The following is a 26,329-nucleotide window of genomic DNA, read 5'->3' on the forward strand; positions in this document are numbered from 1 at the left end:
CTACCGGCTACAGTAAAAATACACTTAGCAGACTACAGAAATCCAGATGTTCATCAACTGGAGGGTCGGACCAAAAAATGGATTGGGGAACCATTTCCACAGGGGCCTTTCCCGGGGAGCGTTTCTTTTAAATGACCAAACAGAAAACTAAGGGCCATGTGCCTCTGGTTTTTAAAGTCTGCTTGGAGGGTTAGCCATTGCTGAGGCCTTCATAGTTTAACTTCGAGGTCAGGAACAGTGGTTGGAAACTGGATCATTTAGAAAAAAAAGTTATTGTGGGTGTGGTTCATGTGGCCTCTTGCAAAAGTGTATAATGGGATGGTCCTGAGGCCACACTAGTTGATAACCACTGCGTTCTAACTTTATGGGTACGGTTACGAAAAGGGTTTGGGCTCGTCTGGTTACAACAACACCGACTAAAAAGTACAGGAATGATACAATAAGTGGAAAAGAGCTGTGGAACAACTCCATTAGCTGCCAATATCCCTATATATCCCAGTATCCCTACTATTCCCACAAATCCTTTTTTCCTCGAGCTCTAGGATCTGAACATTTTAACGGTCTGAACATTTATCGCTATATTTGCTTCCAAGCGATTGGCAAATGATAAGGAAGGCTTTGTTGCAAATGCTTTTAGCGTAACTGATAAATTAGCGTCTTGATTCTCCTGTCTTTTTTCGTTTTGAGCAAAGAAAATGGACAATCTAAAATAACAGCTTGCGAACATATCATATATGCCGGGATAATACTCATCCTTATCTAAGTCCATGTTGCCTACCCCTGTACATACAAACTAGTGGTTTAGAGTCTCCTTGTGAATTTGTTCTTGTATTCTTAGTGTCCTAAAGTAATCATGATTTCGCTTTTGATGATTTGTTCCGCTGGAGCTAAACATGAAAGGGTCCACTGTACATCTGTAGCTAGCAAATGCACAGCCACAGCAATGTATGGTCATTTAGTATGTCCACCTTGGAAGAGCCGCTTCGTCGTTTTTGGTAAAGCTTTCTCGCTCTGTGGTATTGACCGGCAGTCACGCTTCCGTCAGGGCAGCTACGGCCGTAGATAGTCGCACACTGACTCTGACAGTGTGGAGAGAGGGTCTGGTGGGGCTTACTGACGTCAAAATCCGTCCAACCGTCGTGCAACTAGTGCGCTGTGGTGACCCCAGACGGAGTGAGTGCAGCCAAGTGAGAAACTTAAAAAGAAAAACTAAATCTCCTCTGTCCATTACAGTAGTTAATCCATAGGCCTTCAGAGATTACTTCAAATCGTTGGTGTAGCAATTCAAAACAAAATATTCTACCATTCGTATGGCTAAAAGTCGTCAAAAGTCCTCAAAGGTCGGCCAAACGTCCTCAAGAGTCGGCCAAAAGTCCTGAAAAGTCATCTATAACAAGAAAACGCATCGCCGTAGGTCCAGTTCTAAGCTCCTCCATTTGCCTGTCCATTTCTCCTGCCCCCTGCTGGCCTCACATGGTATAGGCCACCCAGTAGATGACGTTGACCACGGCGAAGGTGAAGGGGAAGACGGCGCGGGCGTAGATGTCGATGGTGTCGGCGTCGATGGGCTTGCACGCGCACTTGGAGCAGCACTTCTTGTCGTCCTGGCTCTCCTCAGTGGTCTGCTGGGACCTCCGCTGCTCCTCGGGGGTCTCCGGGTGGTGGCCCTCCCCGGGGATCTGCCCGCTGGGGCGGTGAGCTCTCTGCCGGTTGGAGATCATGACGCCCTGGTTGAGGCCGGTCGCTGACAGAGAGAACAGCACCATGGCCTGTTTGCCGTTCTTCACGATGGTCTGCGCACAGGAGAGAGGAGAGGTTACAGGTCGAGTCACACTGTGGAGCAGTCCAGGTCACTAAATAAGTCTTAAGAATAAAGAACATACCATGGACACCAAGTAGCTCCGACCAAAGTTTATCGTTTATCTGTTTAGCTGAGGCAAGTGCCGCATGCTAGCGGTGTTTATTTCCACTGATTAGCGTGAGGAAAAATGCCTGGCCTGTGTTGCTCATGATCATTTTGTTGATGAGACACTTGACAGAGATCCTAGTTGCAGCGAGAGGAGGCTCACTCCGAGACTAGCGATCTAAAATATCACGTTTGTCTTTGGTTGAACGATGGCTCTGTTTTTAAATCTTTGTCCCTGCCTCACTATACGACCCAAGGCCTGCGATTTTCAGCTATGACCTAAGATCTGGTTTAGACCTGGATTTAAGGGAAACGTTATGCAGGGTGGCTTCTTTATGCTAAACAATGAAGTTGGGGAAGTATGATGCATCCTCTACATTTGTAGCCTAGCAAGACCAGAATGATCCCCTCTGTGTTTTTTTATACAGAGACATATAAGTCTGGGACCAACTCCCTTGTTGGCGACAGTAGAAAACTCGAATCCGATTTGTTTCTGTGCGGTCATGTGTTGTTCGTGAGCAGCGTCACTTTTGGGACGTGGAAGTCCCTCAATAACAATCTACGGATGGCACATGGGAGAGAGAGAGCTAATAACACCGCATCAACGGCAGATACCTGTCCTTCACTTGGTTTACTCCTCTTCCTGTTGATCATTTGACATTTATTTATTCCAAGAGGAATAGCCCCTTGAGATGAACTCTCTCGTTTTCGAGGGGGTCCTCTAATTCAAATTGGCAACAATTGGCAACGTTTGCTTGCGTATGGTCGGCTGTGGAAATGTAGTTGATGCTACGGTCACCAGACTCAATCGCTGATACAGTGGTGAGTCCAGGAGCTATATATGTACACAGACCATTGCAGTTTTCTAACCCTGAGGAGATACTTCACTGGCCCTAATTCTGAGTGTGGCTCGGTTGGAACTTTGCCCTGAAAAGGTGATGGTTTGTTGCGTAGCTGGGGAATAAGATCCTCTGAAAGCTCTGTGCGTTCCTCCATGTGTTTATGAAAATATCAGCATTCATACTACCATGACTGTGAAGAACTTTGCCAATTTCTCTGTTAAGCCGTGTGCTATGGCCGTCGTACTGTGAAAGCACCATTCCCCGCTCCCCTCACCCCCCCAGCAGCAAACGTTTGTTCATATGGAACTACCACAAGATTTTTATGACATGTGCGTGCGTACAACTTATCTACGTACTAGTCTCGACACCTCGGTGATGACTGGACCTTAGCTTAGTGGTTTGAAATACGGACAAAAGAGTTGCCAACGCTGTGGGCTTAGTCTAAACTAAGTTGTTTGAATGTTAATGAGCAGACTGGAGGAGATTGATGCTTTATTTTTAACACATTGCGGAGCCTGTGATTTCTTCTTCTCGATGTTTCCAACAATGCCCACTTATCTGCGTGTCTTCGTCCACTCTCACCTCTGAGCCCAGCTTGTTGGCCTTGACCTTGGCCTTCTCCTTCAGCCTGTAGTCAGCATTGTAGTGAGCGAAGGCGTACTCGATGAGCGCGGCGAACACAAACACGTAGCAGATCCAGAAGTACACGTCCAGGGCCTTGATGGCGGAGGCGCGAGGCAGCGAGGAGCGGGCGCTCACCATCAGGGTGGTCATGGTCAGGACTGTGGTGATGCCTGGGAGGGAAACGTACTGTCAGAGCAGTGTTTCCTTTACACAGGTCCATTTGAAAGATAACCTGGACAATACTAATATTACATCATTCATTATTTCGCCATGCAAAGTTCCTGTATACACCCTGGTATATGCAGTGTGTGTTTGTGATGAGGCTACAATCCAGGGCGTCATGTTTACATGCATGAGTCTCATGAGTATTCATTACAGTATCGTATACAGCACCTTTTCTTTATTTTCAGCACTACAGTATTTACATCGTGTGATTCTCATTGAAACTAATTCAAAATATGTTTTGTATTTTTCATATTTTATTCGTGGCATTTTCTCAATGAGCGTCATAAGATCGTCTTTGAAATAGTTTAACAGTCTGTGAAGTCTAAGTCATTTAATAATAATCAAACAATCAAAGCACAAGGTGGATTTTTAGAAGAATCTATTTAAACTTTTTAGTTTAAAACATAATTCCATTTGTGTTCATTCCTAAATGAGTCAAACAAAAAAGTCAAACAAAAAACAGGAAATAAGTATGAACATATTGTTCAGTAAAGAGAGAAAGAGGTGTTGAAAACAGACTGAACCTGGTGCTTGTACAGGTATGTGCTAAATTCAATGCCATTTTCTCTTTGTAAGTCCTTCTGATCCAATCCAACTGACTTCAGTTTAATGCCATGAGCTTGTATTAAGCCGTTCTTTGCAAATGAATAGGTTGCGTTCACGTGACATCACAACATTCTGATGAGCCTATAGTTTCTTAGAGGTCATGGTCACACTAAAATGCTGACTTTTTTTTTGTCTTGGTTTATGGCTAGTATCTCTGTTGTTATGAGGACAGTCCATATGAAACAAAACTTTGGTAAAGGTGTCCAACAGTGGAGACAATATACAGAAAAAGGCACTTTTGGACACCTTTAGCAGTGAGAACATGTACCTAAGTGTATGTGCGCTGACAGAGATGAACATTGTGACCCTTTTTGTTTCATGTGGATTGTCCGCATAATAAGAGATATTAGCCACAAACCAAGAAAAAACATCTGCAGTTTGACAGTTGCCGTAGTTATTAACATGGAATTCTTGTTATAGAGGCTCTTTAGAATATTGTTATGTCACGTGAACGCCACCGTTTGGAAGGGAAATCGATCTGTTTGGAATTTTTCCACAGTCTGACCAGTCATGTATCTAGTGCAGTGTGTATTTAAGACATGCACAAACAGCTGACAGTAGTGGAGGAGGTGGACGTACCTAGTGACACCCGCGCGGGCACAGCAGTCTGGCTGATCCAGAAGGACACCCAGGACATGGCCACCAGTAGGATGGAGGGCATGTAGGACTGGATGATGTACACGCCGCGGTTCCTCCTCAGCTCGAAGCGCAGACTGAGCCTGGGGAAGCGGCCCGCTGTGGGGGAGAACCAGGCTCGTGTTAGACCAGGATTCTGTTCACAGCTCTCCTTTAGACTCCAAAACCACACGGGCATGTTTACTACTGCTTTTAAACTCATAGAATTTAACGCAAAGAACAAAGGCATCATTTTGGAAGAATAAGAGCCTGAGGCGATCTAACACAGGGTCGCCTCAGGGGTGTGTTCTGTCCCCCCTCCTATTGCAGGGCCACTCAGCAGAATAGCTTCTTGGTTAAAGTAAATTATGGCACATTAGACACAGATTTAGCTTAAGATTGTCCCCAGCTTTCTTTAGGTCGTCCATTTTTGTGATGTTTATAGTTTCACTTTGTGTCTTATTGGACACCGACAGGAAGTGACATAGACGATAGGCAAGCAATTTTAAACTGTTGCTGTGCAGACCATTTTAATAAAAAAAAAAAACTTAAAAACATTTTAAGTTGAGAAAGTAGTCAAACTTTTTTTTAATTTTTTTATTATTATTTGACATTTACAAACTAAGGCACATAACAGAAGAAAGACTGGCTGTGAGTGTCAAAAGCAGTCAAAGAGGTATGGAGGCACTCCGTAGTTGCGAAAATTAAAAATCCCAAAACGTGTTGGCATTTTTTAATCTTTTTGTCCATGCCACAATAAAGGATTTTTAATTTTTGCAACTACGGAGTGCCTCCATACCTCTTTGACTGCTTTTGACACTCACAGCCAGTCTTTCTTCTGTTTTCAGGCACTATCGGCTCCTTGGAAGAGCACCCGTGAGTTCACTACAGCTTGTTACACCTATGGGACCCAAAGTCCAGTTCATAGTCAGTAGTAAGTGTATTTTTATTTATTAAATCATCATCATCATCATCAAATTTTAATTTTGTTTTGTTTATATTGATTGGGACAGTGCATGTTAATGAACATACATGCATCTCATGCATGTAAACATGCCACTCTGGATTGTAGCCTTGGGCTAATTTGCTTCCGTTGTCCCCCATGCACACTCTCAACCACACTCACTCATCCTGGCTTATTGTACATGTTTTTAGTGGTAGGAGAAACCGGAGTACCCAGAGGAAACCTACACAGACACGGGGAGAACATGCAAACTCCACAGAAAGGCCCCATTCTGGTGGGAATCGAACCCACAGCGGCATGTCACTGTGCATGTATTGAGTCTTAATCATATTGGTTTCACATTTTAAGTTGAATTACAGAAATAAATGAACCAATGAACGACATTCCGAGTTTCACCTGTATTATCTTGACATTTACGTATTTATATTTTGACATAGATACAAAGACTTGTTTCGTATCTCATATAGACTTTAAGAAGGTATTTCAAACTTGTGTTTAGGGGTTGAATCAGGCAAGGAATTCTAAGTCATTAAATCCTTTTTGGAAAGAATATCTTCAGGTGGAGATGGAGATACAGATGCATCGTGGAGGGCTGATCTTCATCATAAACACTGAGGGTTGAACCTCCCCGTTGTTGCCCAAAGTAAAGAACCATCATATATGACAGAGTGGGATAGTCTGCCAGGGAATAAAAAAAATACTAACAGTATGTTCCGCATTTCTTATTTGCATAATCCTATTCTCATAATCATCGTGGGGGCCAGAGGTTCTGTGCTGGAGTTGCCGACCCCTCCCCTAGAGCTGTGGTTCAGGGATTGCAGGGGGGGCCGAGAGTTGTGCTTGGTCAGAGGGTCAGGTCATAAGAGCACTAACCACTCCACCGCCACCCATGCTGTTGCATCGTGTCCATACGCCACAGGGGGGAGCCAGAGCTCCACACAGCTGGTTTGGGAGGCCAACAGTAATCTCCATGGGGGCTCTTCTCTGTTTGTGTAAATGTTTGGGCGGCTATTTTCAGAAGCAGCATTAACGTCTCTTTCGAACTAGCGCAGTGGTTGTAACTCTGAGCTGTAGTTTCCATGGTTACGGGCGGTGGAGTGATGGAGAAAGGGGATGATGAAGCTGGAGCAGCAGACGAGGTTGCGTTCAGCGCATGTGGGAGAGATCGGCCGTTTGCCACTTGCATCCGAGCGGTCCAGCTGAGTGAGCTCCAGTGAAAACAAAACATGGCTGATAACCGTCCCAATATGAAAAGAGAGAGCCCATGTAAGTGTCCTCAGGCCATGACCCAAACACAAATACTAGTTACACTTTGAATTAGGGAAAGACACAGCAGGTTTTATCACACGGTCTATCTACGGTTCTATCTTTAAAGTGGACATATCCTGCAATATAGACAATATCATAGTACCTCAGCATTAAAATCTTTCTTGCACACATTTATTTTGTCAGTATCTTGAAACCAATGGAACAGTCAGCATGTAGCGGACCGTAGCGGACCATAGCGGACCATAGCGGACCATAATGGACCGTAGCGGATTATAGTGGACCATAGCGGACCGTAGCGGACCGTAGCGGACCATGGCGGACCGTAGCGGACCATAGCGGACCGTAGCGGACCGTAGCGGACCATAGCGGACCGTAGCGGACCGTAGCGGACCGTAGCGGACCGTAGCGGACCGTAGCGGACCGTAGCGGACCGTAGCGGACCGTAGCGGACCGTAGCGGACCGTAGCGGACCGTAGCGGACCGTAGCGGACCGTAGCGGACCATAGCGGACCATAGCGGACCATAGCGGACCATAGCGGACAGGGGAACAAGAAGAGAGACATGAGATCAGCCCGACACTGACGCTGTCATTTTGTACATCATGATTTTGTCCTGGAATCACAGAGAAAAGTTTCCAAACGGTGTTGATGTTGAATGTAAAGGATAAAATGCATGTGTCAGGCTGCATTCCAACTCTTTGTTGCTTGTTTGTTTTGGTGTCTTACTCCTGCTGCTGCAGCACATGTAGTGTTATTGTATTTTGCTGTGTGATAATCAACTTGTTTGACCTATTTCCGGGTGCCTACAGTAAATCTGGCCTAACTCTGGCATATTTTATGTTAATATGCAAGTCTTAAGGATATAGATACATTTTTAAACTAAAATAAAAAAAAGTTTAAATATTCTGAATATTGGCGAAGTGAGGCCACAGTTCAGAAATGTCTCGAACTCTGAACAAGGACTGGTGGTCACTTTTGACAGTATCTCTCAGTTCTTCTTTCCATTTTCTGTTGCCGTATACAGTCCTGGTGTAACCATCGACTTTAAGCTAATATTGTAACAGGCTCCACGGCGACTATGAAAACACTTTAAATCATCAACTTTCCAGCTGTTGAAATAGTCCAAATCATAGCTCTCTTCATTGCTTCATTACCATCAATACTGGTTGGCAGCCAAAAAAATGCCCAATGCAATCCACTTACTGTATAGCCCCACCAGTGTTCTATGTATTGACTAATTGTCTCATGTCCCCCTCATCTTTGTAGAAATGCATAAATATACTTTATACTTTCTTCTTCACTGTTGGAAATAACGTACGTTAATGTTTGCATATCTTGTAAGTTGAACCATCATGGTTCAACTTACAAGATAAGCATCTCATTAGCTCTTTTTCCAAGTCAGAAGATTCCAGCCCGGGCTGAGAGTCCACTCACCAGATTTGGTGTTCATGGTCTCGGTGACAAAGCGATAGTCCGTGATGGTGAACTGGGACAGTTCCAGTTTGTCCAGGCCATGGATGTGCGTCTGACTCTCTGACCAGTGGTACACTATGTCCTCGGAGGAGTAGCCATCTGAAAGACAGGGTATTACAGTTGTGTGAAAGGACTTAGGAAATTCAGGTACAGGTGAACATAGCTGACTTTTGTATTTATTTATAATGAAGTCTTATGAAGGTAACATTGATTCTAAATGTCTTTATCCATTCATTTATGTTTATATCTACCAGGGGATCTTCGGACTGATCCCACATAATGTCCCCATAAGCAGCACACCAATTACTGTGTTTGACCCAGAGCACATGGAATGATGCGGAGACACGGAGAAGAGCAAAGTGGTTCAACGCATTGAAATGCCTTTAGCTACTGTATCTGAGCCTTATGTATGGTGAAGTACGTTTTGTCCATTTAGTGAATGTGTTTCCGACCCACAACTGAATCTGAGTTAGCATTTAGCTCAGAGGGCACTTTTAGACACTTATCTGTATCTAAAGTAAAGTCTGTACATTCAATAATGATGCTTTGATGTCACCTAAATGTGGCTGATGGTTAACAACAGCTGAAAACATTTGGATTGTTCATAATTTGCGATTATTAAGGGCTAATCCTAACGACTATTGAGTTCAGGATTGTGATGTCATAACGCTAAGCATCATGGGATTTGCAGCAATAATAAACTAATGGATATTTGAAAAGGTAAAATACTGGAGTTATTGTTCACATTAAAACACTTGGACACGACATACATTTAGTTACATGTATTTACCAGTAGTGACTCAACAGCTGACGGACTTGTTCCACGGCATGTTTATGGATAATGTTTGCTAACACCCACAAACATGGTGGATCTCCATGGTTACAGTGGATTTTCTCGAACTCGATGAATGATCTTAACACTGACAAAACAATGTCTAACTGCTGATATATTTCTTGCCCATTTGTCTGAACTTTCCTTTTATATTTGACTTTATGGTGCTGACTACTGTGAATATTATTTCTTGAAAATATCCTGTGTCAAAGCTAAAACATGCCAAACCCTCCATCATGTTTCTTGGGCTAATTGAAGTATGATTTAAAAAAGGGAAAAAGTGTGAGGAAACTTTGCTTTGTCGTTTGATTTTATGCAACAATTCCAACCATGTCATTGGCCACAAAAAGCCTTCAGTTTTAATAAATTGAGCAGGCTAACGGACTCAGGGAATGCTAATCATAATGCTAACGTTAGTTCCAAGCTACATGCTAACGGCCAGTTTTGAGCGCCGGGTTTTCACCTCTAGTGGACGATCTAGGACCAGAATGGAACTTGGCTTGTGTGCTAAATACACAGGCTATTTACTGACATATTTGAACGTTTACTCACAGCTCTCCAGGTCCAGCATACACTCCTGTTCATCCATGGGGTACTTGGTGAGGTCCATGTCGCACGCCACCGTGGATGTGATCCTACACAAAAGAAGTGGCAGTGAGTAGAGAGCGCTGTGCTCTGTAAAGACAGGTCGTGGGGTCACTTTCGGGAGCGTATCCCCCGGCGGTACCTGCTGCTGTAGAGGATGACCCCGTTGGGCTGCAGTCTGATCAGCTTGTTCTCCACGGTGACGTCGTGGAACCAGGCCGACTTGGCGTTGACGATGAAGGTGTCGGGAAGCCACAGCTTGTCCACGAAGCGGCTGTCCAGGCCCAGCGTCTTGTTGGTGTGGTTGTAGGAGAGACGGTCGTCGTGCCAGCTCTGACGCAAGAACACGGTCATGGTGTACTCCTGTGTTGGAATACGGACAGTTATTTCAACCGAAGACGCACAGAAATGAGGCGCGAGAAGTTAAAAGACGCAATCCGTAAACATTTCACCCAAAGAAAATCATATGCAAGCATTTATTTTGTGTATTTGCTGATGGAAAATGTCTTAAAAGCATGTCTCACTTCTCCTCAGACCTTGCCTGGCCGTGACAATATTTTTCCTAGGATAGTTGGTAGATCAACTAGTCACAAGTCATGATAGTGAAAGGTCACACGTATATCAACCAATCAGCTTAACCCTGACCCTGCCCAAGCCACTGACCTTAAGGATAGTAGGCTGGTGCCTAATCTCATCGAGCCCTTTTCCACCAAGCTGGTGCCGGCGCTGGTTCTGGGCCAGTTCCAGTTTCAGAACCGGTTCTTTCGTTTTCCACTGAAAAAACGCTGGTTCTTAGTTCCAAAATCTGGTGCCGGTTGGGAACCAATTAAAAGCTGGACCAAGAAACGAGCACCAGTGATGTCAGCAGCTGGGGGCGTGGCTCTCTCCTCCAATCAAACAATCAATATTAGTTAGTTTGTGCTTATAACTTCCTGGAGAAGCCAAAACAGTCTCTGTGGAGGAAACTGTTGTTTTGCTATCCATTTTTGATGTTGACTTCCCAAAGCGTTGCTATGACAATAGGCCCAGCTCTCATTTTGGTGGAAAACCAAGTCAGTATGGAACCAACCCGGCACCAGAACCAGCTCTGAACCAGCCCAGAACCAACACCTTGGTGGAAAAGCCCTATTATTGGATGATGAATGTCTACTGTTTACCAACTATCCTAGGGAAAAAAAAATTTGCTGACTGGCCAGCTAGAGTAGGCTTTTCCAATTCCTAACAGGCAGATTAACCAATCAGAGAAACGTGTGCCTCTTACTTGAGTACGAAGAAACATTAAAAGTAACAAGAAATATCATAATGAAAACTATTTCATTACAGGAGAGAGAAGTTATAAAGTTTGCATGATACGCATTTTTTCCGCAGCTGAGTGAGGCATTGCACCTTTGCTTCTGTGATTGAAGTGACAAAAAACTCTGCGATTTGGGGTTGGCAAAGTCTCAGACGCTCCTGCTTTTGAAGAAAAAGCAAGACTGGCGAACTGGTCGTGGGGCTGGATATCAAACATATGCCTTGTTTACATCATGCTGCCTCATGTTCTCATGTCCTTGAGCATTATAGGCTTTTATAAGCTCTATCAGGACAAACTAAAAACTTTATTTATCCCACAGTCAGTTAAACAAACGTGAAAACAAAGAAAAGCACGTGTTCACCCTCACTCCCCCACCACTGTGGAAAGAGTCTGGTGGGAGGATAAAGGTTGTTCTACATAACATCACCATTGGCCTTGGGTGGACCTCACATTACGCTTGTCCTATGAGGAAAAGGTTGCGCCATAGTCTGCGTTTAGAAACACAAGATCTGGCCCTATTTCTTTTCAATTTGTGTCATTTACTGGAGTTGAAACAGCCAAGTCACTTCCTTTAGTGCTGTCCCTGGACCCACAGCATCAAAACTATTTTTTTGCACCTGTTTTTGATACTGTTATTTTTTTTGATTCCCGTAGTTCCCGTAGTAGGCAGGACTCCCCTGTAAAAGCGATTATTGGTCTCAGTGGGACTTTCATGGTTCAGTAAGGGTCAAATACGGTATCTAGCCCTACTGGCCTGGCAACCTCAGACTCAGTGGGACATCACTAGCTCGTCTCAATGAAGCTGCTGCTTTTACTGTGGCTTTAAATGTATCCTTTTCCGCCTGTGCGTACTGATGAATGAATGGTGGATTTGTTAGGGAGAGGCTGAGGAGGTTGTGGTCGTACTGCTGCGGCAGGGATAGGGCAGAAGAGGGCTGTAGCTGATGAACATGAATATCTTGGACTTCTTTACTTTACAATTCAAAACAAAAGAGGGACAATCTGCGCTGCTCTGCTCCCGTACGGGCTGCCCCAGCGGCATGGAAGGATGGGTCAAATGCAGAGGACAAATACTCCTGCGGGCTCAACAATACAAATACAAACAACACACAAAATCTGTGCAAAAATGTGTTGCAAACACTCAGTCAAACAGAGAAATGGGGGAACGTTTAAATATTCAAAAGCAAACTGAACTCAACAGCCAAATGTGGAGGAAAAAGAATTTGGCCAGATTCAACCAAAACTGCAGTTGACTGTGTTTTTGAGTTATGTAGTTAAAAGAGTCAAGTGACAGTATTTTCTGAGAAATTTGATTTCATTTGAGAATCAAATTAAATGTTTTTTAAAGACATAAAAAATCTTAAATGTAATTAAAAGGCCTTAATATAATGCTTTTTAATGCCCTACGGAAACACTGACAAAATACAAATATTTCAACAATGCAATGGTTGAGTTTGAGCCACTGCAGTCGGCCATGCCCCACATCATCCTGTGGTGAAGCAAACTGAGCTGCCCCTGATAAAGCGTCCTTTACGTTCCTCACGTTCTTCAATGCTGCTCGAGGATGCATAGTCTTTTATCAGTTAAAGAAGACTCACCATGTTGGCTTCAGAGATGTGGTCGATGCTGGCCACCTCGATGGCCATGGCCACGTTGACCGGGGGACCTGAGTGGAGACAGGTTAGAACAGCACAGACAGACTGTAGGACCAAGTCTGGTACGACACAACTACACACATGATCTGTAGCACTAAACTGACATCTGTCCTGAAGTCTGCCAGCCACAGTCAGGTCGAACAATACACATTTGTATTGCACTCAGTTACTCTGGCTGTAATGCAATAGTTGACCAACAGAGGGCACAATGTCCTCAGTAATGTAAGCAGACAGTGGTAACAGTACTTCTCCAATTTTTATCACTTTTTTCTCCAAATTGTCATTTGCGAATCATTTGAAACAGTAAATATAATCCACCATTGATTTTTACTAATATTTCATCAACAGTGTGTCCAGATATAAATGTGTATATACTGAATAAAGTTGATTTATCCGTTATTTGACTCTTGAGGCAATTACCCATTAGAATGCAGAATGAGCTTGAAGTACTGTATCATTATTCCATACTGAATCAATGCAGCTCAAGTTGTCAGTGCAGTACCTTCATAAACCACAAGGGGCGCATGTTACATACTGCCTTACACTGCTGCTACTGGCGCACCGCACAGATGATCTGAAGCTCAGTGCTAAGCCACCATTAATCATTAGACACAGACAGCACTGCTTTAAGACACAGCATCGCACAGCACGGTTGCCATAGTGACAGGCAAAAGATGCGTCGCCACTGAAACAAAACACAGGACGTGTTGTGTTGTCATGGTGATGTGATGCATTGCTACAGTGTCAGAGGCAGTGTGTTGTCATGGTGATGTGTTGTGCTGCTATGGCGTCAGAGGCAGTGATGGTGATATTGTGCTGCTATGGTGTCAGAGGCAGTGTGTTGTCATGGTGATATTGTGCTGCTATGGTGTCAGAGGCAGTGTGTTGTCATGGTGATATTGTGCTGCTATGGTGTCAGAGGCAGTGTGTTGTCATGGTGATATTGTGCTGCTATGGCGTCAGAGGCAGTGTGTTGTCATGGTGATATTGTGCTGCTATGGTGTCAGAGGCAGTGTGTTGTCATGGTGATGTGATGCATTGCTACAGTGTCAGAGGCAGTGTGTTGTCATGGTGATGTGTTGTGCTGCTATGGTGTCAGAGGCAGTGTGTTGTCATGGTGATCTCTGCATTGCTATTCACCTTTTTCCGCCCCACCCAACTTTTGAGTCTTTTTGCTTTGTCTCAGCACTTCCGTTGTATTGACACTTCCGGTAGAGGAATAAGGTGAATAGTGACAGAGGCAGTGTATTGTGTTGCCATAGTGACAATGTTGCACTATGTTGCCATGGAGGCGAAAATGACAATGAGGAACTTTGTCACTTTGGTGATGAGTTATGTTGCCATGGCGACATGGGTGTATTATGCAGCATGTTGCCATGTTGATGGGTTGTGTTACCATGGCGACAATAACATTATAATAACGTGTGGAATCTGTGTTGCATTGGCATGGTGACAGAGACACATGGTGCGTTCTGTGGCCATAGTGATGTGTTGGTGTTGCCATGGCTACAGAGGCGCATGACAGTGTGCGCTGCAGTTCCACCTTGGTTGTGCTGAGTTAAGCTGTGAGGTTGAGAAATCTAAAGCTGCAGCCATTGGGTCTTTCACATCTGGCAGCCATTCTTAGCAAACATGAGAGCTACGCACATGCCCATGCCCCGAGTGTGTGTGAGTGTGTGTGTGAGTGTGTACGTGTGAGTGTGTGTGTGAGTGTGTGTGAGTGTGTGCTCTCAGCCTTTGCAGAGTGGTTACTTTAGATAGAAAATAAGAACTGTTCAGTTATATTTAGTGTCATAACTGAACAGAAAAACACTGCATAATCGAGACAGATTATAAAAGCCTACGCATTTATGGTCGTCAGAGAAACCAAGCCTTTTAACTTTTGCCTTCAGCTTAAATCAGGGATGTCCAAAGTGCGGCCCGCGGGCCAAATGTGGCCCTCTGACAAATTTTTGGTGGCCCTCAGGCTTCTTGCTGAATAGGTTCACATTATCAGAGATGGTCCTTTTTATTTAATATGTAATAATTCTACACAATTCTAACCTAACAACTAGCATTTTGTTGTGAGACAGAGCTGGCATTAAGGTTTTAAGCATAAATAAAGGCATGAGGCACAATTTAAACCTCTGCTACTCGAAGGTTTTGCAGAACTAACCACCGACCTATGGCCCTTTACCCCGTGTACGCTCCAATATGTGGCCCCCCATGAAAAAGGTTTGGACACCCCTGGCTTAAATGACACAGAAATAAAATCTTTCTAAACATTACTATTGTTCCGCTGTGTGAGTTAGAGTTTAGGATTACTTTTGCAGGTATGAAGACAAGTACAGCTTTCTACATGATTGGATTGTTCTTTCTTACTTTCTCTCTGATTAGGAGGAATTCAAATTCAAATTCCTGATTGTCAAACCTTTCTGGTTCATGTTAGAGAACCAAACCCAGGCCCAAAGCAGACTGAAGCTTAAAGTTATGCAGCACAAACAAGCTCGTTTGAGGAGAGACGTCTGGGCCCTCACTGCAAAATAACATTCAACTTTGATGTGCATAATAATCATGATCATGCTCGTTAATCTAAAGAACTATATGTTGAGATTGCACCAGTACCCCCTTATAACTCATTATATGTGCAAAAGATTGACTTTTTCATGAAAATGGAAAGTTGCTTTGCAGGGCATAAGGAATACTTCTCTGGTTGTGTTCAATGTCATGATCAATGTCTGACAGTGCAGCTTCCCTTCCTAAAAACATTTCAAACCTGATGCGATGAGTCAAACCCACACTCCCGCTCCTCTAATCCCATGTTGTTCACTGTACTGATGCAGCATGCACTCAGAGCGCACCGGAGCATGAGCATGTCTCCGAACGCCCCCCCCCCCCTGTTGCGTGTGTGTGGCTCGGACACTTGGACAGGACATGGACATGGAAAGCACATGAGCCAGCGGGTTATGTTAAGGATGGCTGTAGATGTGCGGTGAAGCGCAGCCCAATGCACAGCAGGAGATCTCCTACTCACCTCCTATCCCAGGGCGGAAGTTTCTGGCATAGCCCTTCATCAAATCGTCCAGGTTTGGCAACCAGGAGATTTGAATGTCTGTACCTACATAGTCCCCGATGTCACTCAGCATGGCCCTGCACAGAGAGAGAGAGAGAGAGAGAGAGAGAGAGAGAGAGACAGAGAGAGAGTGAATAAGTGAATAAAATCAGATAATAACTCATTACAAACAACGTCAGGTCAGAACCTCTGGCCCTCAAGATGAGTTTTAGGAATATTGTTTACACAAAAACTCGATTTAAGATTCGATTAAATTTTTTCCCGCTTTTTCCCGTTTTTTTTTAAACAAAATAACTGCCAAATACATATTTTTTTTTTTTAAATACGAATTGCTTTGACCTACCAACTCGATTTGTAAATGAAATCGTTTTTTTTACCCCACCCTAATAGCCCCACAGAGGAGAGGAGGAGAGGCTAATCTTTGCTCTTTTTGCGTGACTGAGGGCACGTGTAAAGACCAGACAGGTACACATCAACTCGTCTAAGCTCAGGTAAGAACATATGTCATGGAAAAATGGTGGCCTGTTCTTGTAATCCCTATCCGCGGAGGAATCTCTGTCCAACAGGGACTGGGGCTCCCATCAGCCCTGGGTCTGTATCTTTCCTTGTCATTGTTGGAGAGTCTAAGGACGGGGGACACACGTGGACGGGGGACACCCAAGTGGACGGGGGACACCCACGTGGACGGGGGACACCCACGTAGACGGGGACACACGTGGACGGGGGACACCCACGTAGACGGGGACACACGTGGACGGGGGACACACGTGGACGGGGACACCCACGTGGACGGGGGACACCCAAGTGGACGGGGGACACCCACGTGGACGGGGGACACCCACGTAGACGGGGACACACGTGGACGGGGGACACCCACGTAGACGGGGACACACGTGGACGGGGGACACACGTGGACGGGGACACCCACGTGGACGGGGGACACCCAAGTGGACGGGGGACACCCACGTGGACGGGGGACACCCACGTAGACGGGGACACACGTGGACGGGGGACACCCACGTAGACGGGGACACACGTGGACGGGGGACACACGTGGACGGGGGACACCCACGTGGACGGAGGACACCCACGTGGACGGAGGACACCCATGTGGACGGCGGACACCCACGTGCCTCGTTACCATCTGCTGCTGATGCTTATTATTAGGACATTATGTTTGCCTGGATACTTGATTTGCCTGAACTTTACATTGTCATGAAAGTCCCACTGAGATCAAGAATCTCTTTTTCATGGGAGTCCTGGCCCCAGAGGGAAACCTATTGTCCATGTTTTTAGTTGTAGGGGAAACCGGAGTACCCGGAGGAAACCTACACAGACACAGGGAGAACATGCAAACTCCAAACAGAAAGGCTCTGTACTGCACCACTGTGCCGTTTCATTGTCTTAATGTGTGACAATGAATTGAATTGATTGATTGATTGATTGATAGATATCCTTTTTATCTGTTGAGGCGGGAAACTATTGTGATAAACAACATTGAGACCTTTTCATGCTACATTTTTTTTTTTTGCCTGACGCAGTCTGTGTCATATTATGCTTGCTGATGCTGTGTACGGTCAGGCTGAACTGTCCATATGTGACAATATACATATTTTGTCCGATTTTGACTTAAAGGGACTAGATGCAAGTTGGTAATTTTATACTTAACTATACGTAACTGCAGCCTCTATATTAAGCTCGTGCATGACGGCACTTCGAACCTGAAGCTTTTTGAGTGACAGTGCAGGATTTTAGAGGCAGTTGTGGTGAACGGGTCTGGGCTCATTCTACACATTAGGACATGGATGTAGGGGGAAGAAAATACATAATTTTAACATTTTTAAACTCCGTATAGTCCCTTTAAAAGGAGGGAAGGAAGCTTATTAGGCAAACTTTTTAGACGTTTTCTGTTGGACTAATTTATCGCACACAAAATAAAGTCAAGTCAAAATTGGGACCATTCGGATGCTTTGGCACACTGTCCAGAAGAGGTAGAAAAAACAGCACTCGAAGCAAGCGTTAGCATATGTAGCATGAAGCTAAGGTTGGAATTATGGGAGTAATGGGTGAAGGAGTAGTTCTCTTTTCTCTCTTTTTGAATCTGCATATCCTGTACAGAACGATAAGTCGACATAGACAGCTCCAGCTCCAGCTCCGGATTTGAGCCACCTACCTTTTGGTTAAATGACTGCTATACCATCTGAGCCACTGCTGCCCCAATCCAGAAAACACAGCGTGGATTTATCAGACACTATTCATACTGTACGTAGTATTATTGGACATTTTTGTCTGAACGTTGGTTTTGTGCTGTTTCCAAGAGAATCTATGATCTAATATTACTCCACGAAATGTGTTTTCTAATACCTCTTAATTACCACAACAGACCAAAAAAAAAAAAAATCACAAGGAATCAATCGTCACAGGGGGCGGCCGAGCCAAGGCTGTCCCCACGTGACTTTCTCAAACGCTATAATTAGCCAGTCAAACGTGTCCAGGGACAGTTGGCGTCACAGACGGAACCAGCGCCAGGAGCTCGCCGGGAAAGAGCAGGATTAGGAAGCATTGGGATATTTCTGTGGGGCTTTCACGTCATCAGTTTCTGCGAGAACAATGGACGGGTTCTAAAACGAGAGAGTCTGTACCGGGGAGTCCGCGATAGTAGGCGGTGTTCACGTGCCATCAGAGCATATCTCGGTAACAAAAAAGTGATGGAAGCCAAGACCACGCCACAATTGTTGGCACTTGAAAGATTTCCTAGGATTCCTGGTGCTTCCCATAGCGAAAAACTTAAAGAGATTTTAGTTTCCACATGGCGGAAGGATCCCAAAACATACATAGAACTGTTCTGGCTACCTTATGTTGCCAAGTCAAAAATCCCATTGAAAATCCTCATGAAGTATTTCATATTTCAAGTATCAATGCTAAAGAACAGGCCATTGTTTTTACATACTGAGATATGTTCTTGCCCAAGCTTAGACGAGTTGATGCATACCTGTCTGGTCTTTGTCCGTACCCTCAGTCATGCAAAACGACTAAAGATGTTGTTAGCATGTGGCCTCTCCCAGCATATTCCTATAGCTCCAAACGGGGGTGAAGTTGGAAGCGACCACGCTCTTCCACGGGCACAAAGACCAGACAGGTACGGATCAACTCGTCTAAGCTCAGGTACGAACACATCTCACTACGGAAAAACTGTGTGCCCTCAGTCACGCAAAAAGACCAAAGATGTTGTTTGCATTTGACCTCTCCCAGTATGTTCCTATAGCTTCAAACAAAGTGAAGTTAGAAGCGACCAAGCTCTTCCTTAGGCACGCACAAAGACCAGACGCATCAACTCGTCTAAGCTCGGGTAAGAACATATCTCAGTATGTAAAAAATGTGGCCTGTTCCTTTAAAGTGTATATGACAGGTTTTAAGACTTCTGAAAATATGACTTATTTGCTGCAGAAAATGACTTTCCATCGCCTCCCCACACCACCTGTGCTCCACATGACTCTGACCTGCCCCTAATCTAACCCTCTTCAAACCAACCAAATGACCTTTCAGTCACCGGAGCCAGTGTCATCCGGCCGATTGTTCAACAGCTTGATACTGAGTCGTCCTAATCCCACTCACTCTCACATGCTTCCGCGGGTCGGGGCAGATTAACGTACAGTAATGGCCCCCCGGCACAGATCTGTGCTTTACATTTCATAATATCCATCTCCCGTCAGCTTAGCGCTCCTCCGAACGTGAGCGTCTGGAGAATTGGATCAAATGAAGGGCTAAGTCGCAGCCAGATGTTCACTCCACGCTCCGCACTTCCTCGGTCTGGGCGCCAAACATGTCAGCTCACAAAAAAAATAAAAAATAAAATAAAACATCAAAGGGCTCCGAAACTAGCTTTGCCTAATAACGACTCTGTCTTTGGTGTTAAGGATGAAAAAAAACTTATGACGGAGAAGAAAAACCGAGGCACTGCATCAAAAGGATGTGTTTCCATCTTCGAAAAAGCTTTTATTTTAAGGGTTATTCATGTCAAATTATGTAGAGGTCTTCTTAAAGGTGCATTATGCAACTTTTTATGGGGAAAAAGAAGTTGATAAGTGCATATTTGACCTTACAGTGATCCCGCAGCTGTTTGGGAACACCTTCGCTTTACATCCCGGTGGCCTCTAAGACCAATTTAATGTCATTTCTTTTCTTTCTTTTCCTGGCAGGTTTTCCACTCAGAATGTAAACATAACCATGGACGCAGTTAAGTTCAGCTGAAAACCTACAGGAACCCTAAAGAACGATTGGTCCTTGAGCGCCCTAGAGGCCACCAGGGTGGAAAGGGCCATACACCCACTACTGTACTGTGTCACTTTTTTCCCCCCATAAACAGTTGCAAAATGCACCTTTAAGGAATATCCAGAACATTGTAAACATGCCATTCCACATGCTGATGTCACGGGGTGGGTCCATTGTCCCGCACCACTTTTTCATTTGAAATCCCCGAAAGCAAACTAAATTAACTTTATTATCTATTTTCAGATGTCTTGTCGTTGACAGTTGTTGGAAGATTGACTTTAATTCTTTTTTTTTTTTTTTAAATCTTGCAAGCGTCATCATGCGGGCCCCGGAGCTGACCCTACTGCACATGTTTTTAGTGGTAGAAGAAACCAGAGCACCCAGTCAAAACCTGTGCAGGAAAACATGCAATAAATAATGACATTAAACCATAATCTGTGTGTGTTAAGGGAGAAAACCAGCCAAAAATCTCAACATTAACCACCCTTAATTTTAAACACATATTGACCATATCTTACACGTTGGTTAGAGGCTTCGGCAGCTGTTTTTGCCTGATGGTGCACTGCAAATGGAGGTACAGTAGACTAGCTTTGCTTACGCTTGGGAGCAAGGAAGGCGCTTCCTACGTAGGTCTGTGGGAAGAGCTTGGGGGCGCATACATAGTCACTACGTATGATTCCACGATTACTCAAATGTCTCAAAACAGATTCTAGATACTTTTGACGAGGAAACAACACATTTTACACAATACCTCGAGTTTATTTAGATATAGGTTATTACTTATTGATCAAAAAAGTCCCATTTTAATACTGATATCGAAGCATAAAAACATCCACCTTGCACTTAGGCTGTGAATTGTCTGATTGTCTCAGATTGACAGGCCAAATCCAACCAAAACAAATCTTTAAAGCCGTGAGGCAACTGTTGGCCGAAACAAAATCGACTGAAATTGAAATGGCAGAGGGCCCATGTGTGATGACTGCTGATGCTTGTGTGTGAAGCTTAAGCCCCTCAGCCGGGCTCAGAGCTGGCAGCAGTGTCGCCAGCAGCGGCAGGAGAGCTCGAGAGTGGAGGGATTTGAGCAGATAGACGCGCTTCCGTGCCAGGGCGGGTCTAATCCTGTGTGTCCTGCCGTCTGCGGTCATCCTGCCTCCCGTCGCCCCCGCAAAACCAACCAATACACACCCCACACTCACCTCTCTGTCTGCCCCACACTCACCTCTCAGCCTGCCCCACACTCACCTCTCAACGTGCCCCACACACCTCTCAGCCTGCCCCACACTCACCTCTCAACCTGCCTTACACTCACCTCTCAGTCTTCCCCACACTCACCTCTCAGTCTGCCCCACACTCACCTCTCTGTTTGCCCCACACTCACCTCTCAGTCTGCCCCACACTCACCTCTCAGTCTGCCCCACACTCACCTCTCACCTCTCAGTCTTCCCCACACTCACCTCTCAGTCTGCCCCACACTCACCTCTCACCTCTCAGTCTTCCCCACACTCACCTCTCTGTTTGCCCCACACTCACCTCTCAGTCTGCCCCACACTCACCTCTCTGTTTTCCCCACACTCACCTCTCAGTCTGCCCCACACTCACCTCTCAGCTTCCTCACCAGTCACCAGTCAATCTTCTTGTTGACTAAAGCTAATTTGAACGTAATTAGACTGATACAGCAGTGCAGGGGCCGATACAACACTGGTAGAGGCACAGTTTTGGAAAGAAATGTCCAAACAGAAAATCCAAATGCTTTTACAAAGAAACCATGTCATTTGGAATAATGAAACCAAAATTAAATTTTACATTTAATTTTGTTACATTTGGAGGAGCGAACAAGGCCTGTGATGAACGGTGCACCATTCCTCCAGTGAAACACGAAGGTGGATCACTGATGTTTTGGGGTGTGTGAGCTCCAGGGGACTCGGTCAAAACTGATTTCAGGATGAATGCAGCATGTTAGTAAAGAATACTGGAGGAAAAGTGTCACTCATCAGCCTGGAAGCTACACATGGACGTTCCAACATGACAACGATCCAGTGGCATAATGTGCCCATCACGGCCCATTGCAGGCAGGGAGCCCTCAAGCCACAGTGGCAGAGCCAGAGGGGTTGGTGGGTTATTGCCACCCCACTGGAGAACCTGCCTGTTTATATTTGTCCCAATTTTCCACGCTTCTTACTGTTCCTGAATGCATCTCCCATGCTGCCTCGCTCTAACGTGCTTTCTCTGAACCGACACAACAACGCGTGGTTGCAGTACACCATAGAGGTGTTTTTGCTTATTTATGGCTTTTCACATGTAAAAGAAGCAGTGATGAGCACAGTGCAGGTGGAAGACCGTCCTGTTATTGTGGAATATGCAAAAGAAGTTTTGCCAAATGGAGGTGAAGAGCAGAAAGTTCTATGACTGGTCCCCAGAAGATCGAGTACAGAGTGGGGGTGTTTTAACACTTACAAACACAGGAGAGTGCACTAAAGTGGAGCAAAAAGCAAGCGGAGTTGATATCTGCTTTTCTAAAAAACAGCAAGGGTCCCCATGAATATGCAAACTAAGGCAATTTTGCCACAATGCGCAAAATTTGAGGTGTGGAAAATGTAAATGATTGTGGTCAGTGAGCGCTGTGGTTTTTATCTCCATGTGAAGTAAAACTGTGCAAAAAATGAGTATGCTGGAGAAGCAGGTGTAAACCTTAATTCAGAACAATATAATGCAGTTTGTGCTCTAATGTGGTGTTCTAAACGTTTACAACTGTTTGCCTCTGGCTCATTTACAAAGATAGAATAATAATTGGTTTGTTTTCATGGTGTGCGAGTTCTTAAAGAAACATTACACGTTACCTGCGACCTTGTTTCCTCAGCACATACACGATTAAATAACCTAATTGAAGGCAACAGTGTGCCGCGTCGTGGATTCCAGGGACACAAGTCGGCTCACTCACTTTTGCGCAAATCGAGAAAGAAGCGCATTTTTTGAAAATTGGTGATTTTCGCTTTTTTGCTGAATCTTTTTGTTGAGATCACAAAGAAGCCTCACCATGTTTTAGATAACAGTATTGGTATATTTAAAAACATTCATTCTCAGGCTGAAAAAGTCTTGTTTCGTCGGAGAAATAGCAAGCCGTGGGGGGCGTGTCATTGTGCGTGTGGCTCATTATTCTCCAACACTTCCCTGTGTGTGGCTGACAGAGGCCACTGCTGCTAATGCTCTGAATAGCTTAATACTACTTCCTGGCTGTGAGCATGCACAGCGCCCTGCTGACCATTATGTTCCCCGAGGCAACTCCTTGCCTTCAGAGTGTGTTTCAAGACAGAAGGATGTAGCGCGGATTTGCATAACTCTGCATCGAAAATAACTCAGCGAGGAAAATGGATTTTGGCACAATAGTCAACGAGTTTGCTGAGCCCATCGCAAAGTTCACATCAGGGTGAGTGAAAGTTGTTTTTTTTTGCTGGTGGCCGCTGTGTCATCGTGTCTGTTTGCTTTTTGATGAGGCCATTATTGTGCTGTAAGCTAACGTGGTGTGTTCAGTGGGTTGGATTTGCTTGTGTTTTGTTTTTGGTGGTAAGCTGTGTGTGCAGGTTACGGATAATATACCATAGTCATTGTCCATGGCACTAATGACCGTGTGTGTGTTCTTCTTGCCCTCTGGTCACATGTGTGTGTGTTGGGATAATGTTGCTAGTTGTCATTGTGTTGCTAGTTGCTGTAGAGGTCGGCTCTATGGGAAGTGGATTTATGCAAGATGGCACATTTTTCTTGCTTTTTGCCTTTTTCCCCCCCTGTGCTTTACAGCTTTACGGGGGAGCGGGTTTGGCTTATCTAAATGAGATGTAAATGAGCCTTATTGTCACTCCGAACAGCAGAAAGAGGTGAAAACTGCCCAAAATTTAGAAGCATAGAGATATTCTGAGTTCTTAGCTTCAAATGTTCACAGGTTCTCCAAATATGATCAGATTTCCATGTGTTACACAGCATTGGAAAGATTGGAGAATACACTTTCTGAATCTATGTCCAACTCAAAATGCCCCAAAACCGAGATGTGTCCTCACTTTCCATGATCGGTCACATTTCTGTAAAGCCAAGAGTATTTATTTGCTATAGCCTAATAATGTGTTTTTTATTAAAAGGTGTTAATTATTGATTGTGGACATCTGTCAATTATCCATCATCAATTGTAAATGCAATGGAATAAGAGCCGCAGCAGTTTTGCGCAGACTGTACTCGAGCAGCTAATTCATTTGCATATCACATTTACGGCACTAATAATACGCACAGTTTCTAATAGTAAATCAGGAGCAACACACCCACTCGCTATTTTTAAGTACTACTCGCATTTTAGCTCCAGGCCATTGAGTAGTTTTTTGTCTGATTCTGTTCAGTAAAGTCGGGCTGTGAATGGGCCGTGGGACCTATAGTATATTATGGACAGGCCGGACGGTGGGCTGGTTTACTTGCTCTTTGTCTAACCCCATTTGACAAAGTACAGCTACAATATACTAGTAAGACTATATGAGAAATAGGACATCATTATTTAATATTTTATCAATATAAACAGTTTAGATGTCCTTCAGACTAGCAGTGGCGCAGCATCTGAGTGCCAGACTTGCCCCGGGGCCTTGCGCAACTACGCTACGCCACTGCAACGATCCGAAGCACAAGGCCATGTCGACCTCTCATTGGCTACAGCAGAATAAGGTTCTGGAGCGTCCATCTCAGACTCCTGACCTCAGTATCATTGAGCCACTCTGGGAAGATCTCAAGACAGCCCTGGAATTTACAGGAACTGGAGGCTTTTTGCCAAGAACAATGGCCAGTTTTACCATCCGAGGAAATAAAGAGGCCCATCCACAGCTACCACAAGAGAGGGGAACTACACAAGAAGTTCCCCTCATTAAGAACTGGGGTGTGTAAACTTTTGATCAGGGTCATTTTGGTACTTTCTTTGTTCATTATGGTTTAGCAAACTCTTTTGTTTCACTATAAATGGCGTCACACAACCACTAACTGAGTGAAAACAAAACCCAACTGTAATATAATAATGACTTACGTACTTTACATCAAATGCAATGTATGTTTTATCACTATCACTATCAGTGGGGCATTCAGACTATGATTCCTTTAATGTTTTGTTTCTCATCATTTATGTCACCTCCGTAAATCACCCTATACTACAGTAAAAAGGTACCCTATAGGGCCTATAGAGTACCTTTTTACTTTTACTTGAGAATTCTTTTTAGCTACTCTACCCATCTGCCCAGCCTAACCACTCCGCCGCTGTGCTGTTAATGTTTATAGGATACGCATTCACACCGTCCTCTCTGGCGCGCACACGTCAAAGAGCGTAGCGCGCGACGATGGCAATGTGACATCGCTGCGCTTTTTTCGCCCCTCTTTTCTTTCTTTTTTTTTTTGGCACGCATTTCCAAAACACCTTCACCTGCCGCTGAATCCTACGCAGCTCCTGAACCCCATTTCAAAACAAGCCCCCCTTCCCTTCACGTTCGTGAACGGGCTAAGTAACTTGTCCATTTATTTGGGAAATCAAAAGCATAATAATGTTTGTTTTTTTTAAACCCCGCTTGGTCCTTACCTACTAAACCTGTCCCCCGCCACGAAGAGCAGCGCCAGAGCCGACAGCAGAAAAGTTGGCACATCCATGGTCGCGCGCGTGTGTGTGGGCTGCTGTCCGCGCAGTTATAAAATCCTGGGAGCTGATCTGGGACGGAGAACGTGACGCGCCGCCGGAGCTCAGTGCGCTCTTCTCGGGTTCCTCTGGCGCGGACGGACCGGTGAGGAGGAGCGCTGCTTCTTCTGCTGCTGCTGCTGCTGCTGATGATGATGATGGTCGTGGTGGGGCTGATTTTGGAGAGCCATGATCCGCTACTCCGTTTCCAACCAGTGGTTCAGGCAGGCGCGCACACACGACACGGGCAGAGCCGAGGAATCAGGAGGTGTGAGTGCATGCAGGCACGACGCACGCAATGGAGTGGTGCGGCGCTCTCGTTCAGAGAGAGAGAGAGAGGGGGGGGGGGGGGGGAGACGACGGAGCGGAGGCACAGCCGCAGATTCAGGCCCGCTTGTTTGTTTTTTTGGGTGAGAAACATTTTTGGATGAAA

At 44.9% G+C, this 26,329-nt stretch overlaps 1 protein-coding gene and 1 long non-coding RNA gene across 2 annotated transcripts; both read right to left on the reverse strand.

The window, feature by feature from the left end:
* Window positions 1-1,357: 1,357 nt before the first annotated feature.
* LOC306964133 (gamma-aminobutyric acid receptor subunit delta-like) lies at window positions 1,358-26,042 on the reverse strand. The gene is made up of 9 exons (XM_079558042.1): window positions 25,804-26,042; window positions 15,903-16,018; window positions 12,833-12,900; window positions 10,083-10,303; window positions 9,908-9,990; window positions 8,485-8,622; window positions 4,783-4,938; window positions 3,331-3,542; window positions 1,358-1,793 (listed from the first exon to the last, which is right to left on the reverse strand). The coding sequence occupies exons 1-9, from the start codon at window positions 25,869-25,871 to the stop codon at window positions 1,470-1,472; spliced, it is 1,386 nt and encodes a 461-aa protein (XP_079414168.1). The 5' UTR covers window positions 25,872-26,042; the 3' UTR covers window positions 1,358-1,469.
* On the reverse strand, window positions 21,021-21,696 carry LOC306964950. Its single transcript, XR_013793004.1, has 3 exons — window positions 21,668-21,696; window positions 21,477-21,637; window positions 21,021-21,409 (listed from the first exon to the last, which is right to left on the reverse strand). It is a non-coding gene; the product is annotated as an uncharacterized lncRNA (long non-coding RNA).
* Window positions 26,043-26,329: the final 287 nt, after the last annotated feature.

The sequence above is a fragment of the Gobius niger genome, assembly GCF_951799975.1.
Source record: "Gobius niger genome assembly, chromosome: 6".
NCBI classification, from domain to species: domain Eukaryota; kingdom Metazoa; phylum Chordata; class Actinopteri; order Gobiiformes; family Gobiidae; genus Gobius; species Gobius niger.